Below are 9,746 nucleotides of genomic sequence, written 5' to 3' on the forward strand. Positions count from 1 at the left end.
CTGAATTGCTTGGTTTTGTTAATTCTGTGCCTAAAAAATCTGAATAACAAGCAATAAAAACGTGTTATTCCCCAAAATGGTACCAAGAAAGTCCTAATACAGCTCTGTTTGCCAAAAAAAATAAAAAACTCAGCTCTCAGAATATATTGTTATGAAAAACTTTTTCTAAAAAAGCACTTTTACTGGCAGCAAAACCTTAAAAAAAAATGTATATAAATTTGGTATTGCTGTAATCACACCAACCCAAGGAATAAATCCGCCTCATCACTTATACGGCATGGTGAACTCCTGAAAAATAAAAATAGCTATTCTTGTACTGCTCTCTATTCGCTCATTTTATCTCCCAAAAATTGGAGCAAGGCTCAGCTCACATTTATCCTGCGCTCTCCACTGAATGCTTACCGTGCTTCCCATGCAAATTCCCCAAAGCTGCAATTCAGACAAAATCATCGATGGAGCCCCTCACTTATGAGACAAATGGAATAACTTTGGATTGGTCTCTGTTTCAGCGGTGTCTCATCATTTTAGACGTCTTTTTAGCACACAAGTGTGGGCAGCCACAGATCTGTGCACGCCTAAAAAGATGGGCAACACAGGAACAGGTGACAAACGGACTCCAAAGTGTCTCCATTCGCCTCGTTATGGTGGGTGGTTCTGTTGCGGGTTTCGTCTGAATAACCTTTAGATGTGTCACTTTTGGGTATTTTCTGTTATATAAGCACTTCAAGGTCACTTCAAATGTGATATGGTCCCTAAAAAAATAAATAAATAAATAAAATAAAAAAAATAAATAAATTGGTTTGTCCTTTAACCCTTCTAACTTAATAAAAAAAATATTTTAAAAATGCAGATATAAATTAAACATGTGGTAAATTTTACCACGATCATGAAGTACAATGTGTCATGAAAAACTATTTCAGAATCACGGAGATCAGCGGAAGCGTTCCATAGTCATTACCACACTAGATGGTGGCCCAATTCTAACGCATCGGGTATTCTAGAATATGTATGTAGTTTATTTAGGAAGATTTAAGAATAATGCAATGAATAGACAGGATTTTCCGGGTAAAATATATACATTATCAGTGAATTACCCAATTACGGACTAACACACATCCAGGAGCCGTAAAGAAGAGATCCAATATGCACATAAAATTCACAATTTTATTCATAAATATTTAAAAAAAACAAATAGTTGTCACATGTAACAAAAATATCAACAAAAGTGCCCCAACTAAGAGGGCATATATATAACACTGATCATGATCAGGCTACATTTTTTTTTAAATCTGAAGGTTAAAATTGACTTTGTCATTGATGGATTAAAGTCACCTAAAACATCTGATTTTGGTAAGACTACCCCCTGACAGATGTCAGCATGGAGATGGATCTCCCTTGAGATAAGCTGGAGAGTTGTAGGTTGTAAGACTTGAAGAGTTGTTTTCTCCTTGAGAAAACATGCAAGCTCAGCCAAGCGTTCATGGGTATGTGGGAGTAAGGAGAAAAAACTGTCCACTGATAATGGGCCCCTTTAGGTAATTCAGTGAGCTCTTTAGACATGCACCAAATAAAATGTTCCCTACATTAAAAGTTCACAATACTTTTTTTTAACTTTAGTACAAGCTTATTTTCTATTTATTACTTTTTTGTTTGATTCTGTTTAGGTTTTGGAGGAGGGAAGTATGTCTCCTTTGAAGACAAGCACTGGCATCACAGCTGCTTTAACTGCTCCCGTTGCTCATGCTCCCTAGTAGGAAAAGGATTTATTCCCGATAACGAGGACATTCTGTGCCGTGACTGCAACAGTGACCTATAAAGTTTTGGAACGGGCACCAACCTGTACCTTTGTTTGTCATGAATAAACTAGCCTATGGAGCAATAGGCTATCACGCTTGTGGACTGCACAGTAACTGTGTCCTTCCGACAGCTTTTGACACTCCATTACTTGTCTGCATTGCTTACTTTTGCCGTTGCTGGAGTACATCTGTTTGTTCAGTTTGGATTTTGCAGGAAAAAGTTGCTATTGCTCAGTAGTTAACGAACCTTCAGCGTTGTCATTTATATATTCGGAAATCTTATATATATAAAAAAAAATAAAGCAAAATGATTGTATAATAAAAAAAATAAAAATCCAGTGCTCAGGCTGATGTTTGGCATAGCTTTTTGCTAATGCACATTTTCTATTATATATAAAGTTTACTATTAAAATAAGCTTGATTTGTAGCGTGATGAATCTGCTTTAACAAATGTTGTATTCATGACTATTAGTCTCCTTTTAAATAATGCATCCCTTTACTTTATGTAACCCACAGATGCACATTTAGAGAGGTAGTCCATCTTTGACAACTCCTCGAGGGCAGTAACCATCTTTTGTCATGTCTCTTTTGCGCCACGAGCATTTATAAGACAAATGTACTATTGTATTGCTTGCAAGGTTTCTAAAATGGGGATGCCCAGTAACTGGCCTCGTAATTTTTTTTATTATTACCCTTTTGGACTGTAATATAATGTGCCTTTGTATTAATTTCAGCAATAGTGACCACAGTAGTATTGATTGTGACACTTTATGGCAAGTTGTGCTGTATATGAGGATTTGTCATGGGAGAACAATTTCAATGTAAGTTGTTCTTGTGATTAGGAAAATCAAGTGTCCTCTTTGAGTCTTATTGGCAGTAGATTTGCCAACTGACTTTTTTTTTTTTGTGTGTATACGGGGCAAAGAACTAAAAAAAACAGTTGCTAACTACCTGCCTGTTCTGCACAGGAACGATCTCTGCCAGCTCACACAGCGATTTCCCCTGCTTCGTTTCACCTCTTGTCATCAGAGAGGTGGTTCTTCCAGTCTGCTGTGTCGATGGCACTTTTCTGCAGACGCCATGCTGATTAACAGCCGGCTCCCCGCAGTTAAGCAGCGGAGAGCCAGTTGTGAATGAGCATGACATCGGCAGAGGCGCCCCATCAACAGAATCAAACAGAAGAGAAGATGCTGCTCTGTTCATGTGACATCAATGGAATCTGGGGAATTGCTGTTATCGTTGCCAGGCAAAACAAAGGACTTAAAGGCATGTTGCTAACTACCTGCCTGGAAATTCTTTGCCCCATGCACAAGTTATAAAAGTCACCGCTTCAAACACTAGTGTAAAACCAACACCTTGCATAACTGGCTTATGGAATTGGTCATTTGCATTGCTAGATAATTTTGTTCTGCTTTTCTTCTTTTTGTTTTTTTATATGCCTCCAAGCAGAGGTCAGTGGCAAAGAATGAAGAATACAGATTCTCTGCAACTAAGTATCAGAAGGCTGTTCACTTTTGGCCAGTCATTGTTTGTTTTTTTTCTTCTAAAACAATCTTGTATTCCTATATACATGTTTATTTTATTTTATTTTTTCTTTAAACATTGATTTATAATGTAAATTATATTATGTTATGTAGTAGTTTAATTTCCAAACTACATTCTTTGTGTGTTCTTCAGGTTATGTGCTGAATTATTTAAAGGGGTGTCCTGGATTAACATAATGATGACCTATCCTTTTGGTTAGGTCCTCAGTATTGCTGCCAATATCAGATCACTGTCAACAGATCGAAGAATGACTGATCGATGAAGTCGCAAGATGTTGGAGCCCCACGGATCTGATATTGACAACCTATCTTATGGTTAGGTCATTAACATGTTTGTCTTGGATATCTCTTTAGATTATTACAATACATGGTTGACATTCCCTTGAAAATTCATTTGGATGTGTCTCCTACTGGCTAATAATTGCTACGATGCTTTTTTTGCCCCCTAAAATTTCAGTGAAAAGAAAACTGTACTTTACTTGTCAATTGTTTATGCAAAATAAGTGTTCTGGTAAAGGAAATGGGAGATTTGTAACGAAATGCACCCCTAATAGTGAGCTATCCTAAAACTGTAGTAAATGCCCTTCCAATGAACTGAAACTAATCCCTATTCCTTCTAGTTACTTTGTGCTTACACCGTTTCATGTAAGTCATCTGATCACACTTAAATGATTCATGTAAACCAGTTTTCAGAAGTGTCCCACTCTTGGGTTTACTGCTAGAGGCAAAGCAGTATTACAGAGCAATATTTTTAGGACCTACAGGTCAAATGTACACAGAGCAAACTTGAAAAGTTTTTGATGGCTTTAAAATTTGGCCAAAATCAGAAGTGGCCCCTTAAGAGAGGAAAAGTCGCAAAGCAATGCTAAAAAAACAAACACTTAAAAACTGCACAGTGAACCTGGCCAAGTGGGTGTGTGTTGGATATATTTGTATTTCAAACTTTGATGCTGGCAAATCAGAGTTTTAAGATGAGCAATAATCAAATGTTTTTATGTTTTCTTTTAATAATGTTCACATAATCATGTAATCGTATAAATGTTTTTTAAAATCTTATGCAATAAACCTTTTTGGTAAAGTTTGTGAAACCTTGCCTAGGAAGCATTTGTTTGACTCCACTAATGTGACCTTATCTTCAAATTCTCATATTCATGTATGATCGGATTAGTAAGGAAATGTATGGAAGACTGGGAGATATTTTTAAGGCCTCCTGCACACGTCCGTGAAAAAAAATCTTATTGTTGCCATCTGTGTTTTGGATCCGCGTGACATCCGGGTGTCCGTTTACCATCAGTCATCAGTATTTTTCCTGTATGGATAAAAGAATTACATTACAAAGCTTCTCCTATAGTTTCCAATGTTAAACACTTACAACACACGAATGGCACTTGGATGTCTTCCGCGTGCTGTACGTGTTTTTCACAGACCCATAGACTTGTATTGACGAGTGTCATCCATGCTATCTGAAAAAAACAGACCTGTTTCCATGTGTTTTCCACAGACCCACAGTCAGCGGAAAAACACTGACTTGTATAGCAGCCCCATAGGTTATAACGGGTACGTTTTGTATCTGTGAAAAAAAAAAAAATGATGTCCCACATGCTGGAGACATGGTCATATGAAGGTGGGCACCTAAGATGGTGGACAATCCCAGCTTAATAAAGTCAGGACCTCAAGTAATATAAAAATCTATACTCCCTTAACGTTGCCGTTCCAGCGATGTCATCGCCACTGTTCCTGGAGAATGATGTGATTTCGCCAGCAGATACGTCCGCCCTGACAGAATATTCATGAGCCACAGTCAAACAGCAGATGCTCATTGGCTGCAGAAAGCACGTGACATTTTTGTCACCCTCCGCAAACAGTGGCACAGACATTGCTGGAATGCTGTGACTCTGGAAAGGACAGGATCCATTGTTTTGTTTTTTGTTTGTTTTTTACTTGGGGTCTTGAATTAAGTTGTTGTTCCAATTGTGTACAACCATTTTTAAGTGAACCTGTCACCTGGTTTGGCTGATACGAGTTACGGCCACCCATTTTAGGCCTTATATAAAGCATTCTATAATGCTGTATATAAGCCCCTGATCTGACATGTAAGAGAAGAAAAATAACTTTTATTGTACTCGCCTGCGGGGTGGTCCGGTCCGATGGCTGCCGCTGGTCTTGGTCTGGCGCCTCCCATCTTCTTACGATGCCGTCCTCCTGCTTGCTTCATGTGGATGACTTGTCTCCACGTCATGTACACAGGGTACCTGGAATCGTGCTCCTGCGCAGGTGTACTTATATGCAGTACACAGGTACCGGGCCTCTCTGACCTTTCCCAGCATCTGCGCACTGCAGGACTTTGCTCTGCCCTCAACAGGTCAGATCAGTACACTTGCGCAGGAGCGCGTTGCCGAGGAGACTGTGTGGATGATGTAGGGACACATCATCCACAAGAAGCATGCAGGTGGACGGCATCGTAAGAAGATGGGAGGCACCGCACCAAGACCAGCAACACCCACCAGACTGGACCGCCCAACAGGTACATAGTTACATAGTTATTAAGGTTGAAGGAAGACTTTAAGTCCATCTAGTTCAACCCATAGCCTAACATGCCCTAACATGTTAATCCAGGGGAAGGCAAAAAAAACCCATGTGGTAAGAGTAAGCTCCACCATGGGGAAAAAAATTCCTTCCCGACCCCACATACGGCAATCAGACTAGTTCCCTGGATCAACGAATTATCAAGGAATCTAATATATATATATATATACCCTGTAACATTATACTTTTCCAGAAAGGTATCCAGTCCCCTCTTAAACTTAAGTAATGACTCACTCATTACAACATCATACAGCAGAGAGTTCCATAGTCTCACTGCTCTTACAGTAAAGAATCCTCGTCTATTATTATGCTTAAACCTTCTTTCCTCCAGACGTAGAGGATGCCCCCTTGTCCCTGTCACCGGTCTATGATTAAAGAGATCATCAGAAAGGTCTTTGTACTGTCCCCTCATATATTTATACATTAACATAAGATCACCCCTTAGCCTTCGTTTTTCCAAACTAAATAGCCCCAAGTGTAATAACCTATCTTGGTACTGCAGACCCCCCAGTCCTCTAATAACCTTGGTCGCTCTTCTCTGCACCCGCTCCAGTTCAGCTATGTCTTTCTTATACACCGGAGACCAGAACTGTGCACAGTATTCTAAGTGTGGTCGAACTAGTGACTTGTATAGAGGTAAAATTATGTTCTTCTCATGAGCATCTATGCCTCTTTTAATGCATCCCATTATTTTATTTGCCTTTGTAGCAGCTGCCTGACACTGGCCACTGAATATGAGTTTGTCATCCACCCATACACCCAGGTCTTTTTCATTGACGGTTTTGCCCAGAGTTTTAGAATTAAGCACATAGTTATACATCTTATTACTTCTACCCAAGTGCATGACCTTACATTTATCCCCATTAAAGCTCATTTGCCATTTATCAGCCCAAGCTTCTAGTTTACATAAATCATCCTGTAATATAAAATTGTCCTCCTCTGTATTGATTACCCTGCAGAGTTTAGTGTCATCTGCAAATATTGAAATTCTACTCTGAATGCCCCCTACAAGGTCATTAATAAATATGTTAAAAAGAAGAGGGCCCAATACTGACCCCTGTGGTACCCCACTGCTAACCGCGACCCAGTCTGAGTGTGCTCCATTAATAACCACCCTTTGTTTCCTATCCCTGAGCCAGCTCTCAACCCACTTGCACATATTTTCCCCTATCCCCATTATTCTCATTTTATGTATCAACCTTTTGTGAGGCACCGTATCAAAAGCTTTTGAAAAGTCCATATACACTACATCTACTGGGTTCCCTTGGTCCAGTCCGGAACTTAACTCTTCATAGAAGCTGATCAAATTAGTCTGACATGAACGGTCCCTAGTAAACCCGTGCTGATACTGGGTCATGAGGTTATTCCTCTTCAGATACTCCAGTATAGCATCCCTTAGAATGCCCTCCAGGATTTTACCCACAGTAGAGGTTAAGCTTACTGGCCTATAATTTCCGAGTTCAGTTTTTGTCCCCGTTTTGAATATTGGCACCACATTTGCTATACGCCAGTCCTGTGGTACAGACCCTGTTATTATGGACTCTTTAAAGATTAAAAATAATGGTCTATCAATGACTGTACTTAATTCCTGCAGTACTCGGGGGTGTATCCCATCCGGCCCGGAGATTTGTCAATTTTTGTGATTTTTAGACGCCGGCCTACTTCCTGCTGGGTTAAGCAGGTAACATTTAATTGGGAATTTTTATCACTAGTCATATTGGCTGCCATGGGATTTTCTTTTGTAAATACTGATGAAAAAAAGTCATTTAGCATATTGGCTTTTTCCTCATCCTCATCCACCATTTCACCCAGACTATTTTTAAGGGGGCCAACACTATCATTTTTTAGATTCTTACTATTTATGTAGTTAAAGAATATTTTGGGGTTATTTTTGCTCTCTCTGGCAATGAGTCTCTGTCTCAATCTTTGCTGCCTTGATTTGCTTTTTACAGAATTTATTTAATTTTCTGTATTTATTTAATGCCTCATCACTACCTGCTTCCTTTAATTCTCTAAATGCTTTCTTTTTGTCACTTTTTGCGCCCCTTACAGCTCTATTTAGCCATATTGGTTTCCTCCTATTTCTAGTATGTTTATTCCCATACGGTATATACTGTGCACAGGTCCTATCCAGGATGCTAATAAACGTCTCCCATTTTCTTTGTGTACTTTTATGTCTCAGGATATTGTCCCAGTTAATTGCACCAAGATCCTCTCTCATACGTTGGAAATTTGCCCTCCTGAAGTTTAGTGTCCTTGTCACCCCTCTACTACACATCTTATTAAAGGAGGCATGAAAACTTATTATTTTGTGATCACTATTCCCCAAGTGACCCCCAACCCTTATATTTGATATGCGGTCTGGCCTGTTGGTTAATATTAGGTCTAGCAGTGCCCCCCTTCTTGTTGGGTCCTGAACCAGTTGTGAAATTGTCTCTCATAGTTGTCAAAAACCGATTACCTTTACTGGAATTGCAGGTTTCTGTTCCCCAATCTATTTCAGGGTAGTTGAAGTCCCCCATAATAATGACTTCTCCTTGATTCGCAGCCTCATCTTTTTGCTTTACGAGGATATTCTCCATTGCTTCCATTATTTTTGGAGATTTATAACAAACCCCTATCAGTAACTTATTATTTTTTCCCCCTCCCCTTATCTCCACCCACAGGGACTCTACATTTTCATTAGATTCACCTATATTATCACGCAGGATGGGTTTTAAGGTCGATTTTACATACAGACACACCCCACCCCCTCGCTTATCTGTACGGTCATTTCTGAAAAGGCTATAGCCCTGTAAGTTAACAGCCCAGTCATGGCTCTCACCCAGCCATGTTTCAGATATCCCCACCATGTCATAATTATGTTCCAACAACATTAGTTCTAATTCGTCCATTTTGTTGGCGAGGCTTCTGGCATTAGTATACATGCACTTGATGTTCCTCTCTGTACCTCTATTCTTTCTTAAATTATTAGCTGTTCTAACCCCACCCTCCATGCCACCGCCACCCCCAACTTCCTTATTTGTGCCCAGGTCTCTATCTGCACTATCTTCCCCTCCTATAAAATGAATACCCTCCCCCCCAATCCCTAGTTTAAACACTCCTCCAACCTTCTAGCCATTTTCTCCCCCAGCACAGCTGCACCTTCCCCATTGAGGTGCAGCCCGTCCCTAGCGTAGAGCCTGTAGCCAACTGAGAAGTCGGCCCAGTTCTGCAGGAACCCAAACACCTCCTTCCTACACCAATTCTTGAGCCACTTATTAACCTCCCTAATCTCCCGTTGCCTCTCTGGCGTGGCACGTGGTACCGGCAGTATTTCGGAAAATACCACGTTGGAGGTCCTTGCTTTCAGCTTGCAGCCTAATTCCCTGAAATCATCTTTAAGGACCTTCCACCTACTTCTAACTTTGTCATTTGTGCCAATATGCACCATGACTGCTGGGTCCTCACCAGCCCCTCCCAGTAATCTGTCCACCCGATCAGCGATGTGTCGGACTCGAGCGCCAGGTAGGCAGCACACCGTTCGACGATCCCTGTCTTTGTGACAGATTGCCCTATCTGTTCCCCTAATAATTGAGTCCCCCACTACCAGCACCTGTCTGGCCTGCCCTGCTCTCCTATTTCCCTCCTTACTGGAGCAGTCACTCCTCCGGCTTTCAGAGGACATGCCTGGCTGCAGCAGTGCTACCCCCCTCATCTGCCAACTTAGCAAACTTATTGGGGTGAGCCAGATCAGGACTAGCCTCCCTGGCACTCTTCCCTTGACCCCGCTTTCTGAATGTCACCCAGCTACCTACTTCACTGTCCTGCAGCTCCATCC

General features: G+C 40.6%; 1 protein-coding gene across 3 annotated transcripts in view; it reads left to right on the forward strand.

Moving 5' to 3' along the window:
• Positions 1-4,428, forward strand: part of FHL3 (four and a half LIM domains 3) — an 87,500-nt gene extending 83,072 nt beyond the window's left edge. For all 3 annotated transcript variants that reach the window (XM_077295897.1, XM_077295899.1, XM_077295898.1), the window contains one exon: positions 1,665-4,428. In XM_077295897.1, the coding sequence (XP_077152012.1) occupies positions 1,665-1,816 (152 nt within the window). In that variant the 3' untranslated portion in view covers positions 1,817-4,428. The remainder of the gene's footprint in view (positions 1-1,664) is intronic.
• Positions 4,429-9,746: the final 5,318 nt, after the last annotated feature.

The sequence above is a fragment of the Ranitomeya variabilis genome, chromosome 3, assembly GCF_051348905.1.
Source record: "Ranitomeya variabilis isolate aRanVar5 chromosome 3, aRanVar5.hap1, whole genome shotgun sequence".
Lineage (NCBI taxonomy): Eukaryota > Metazoa > Chordata > Amphibia > Anura > Dendrobatidae > Ranitomeya > Ranitomeya variabilis.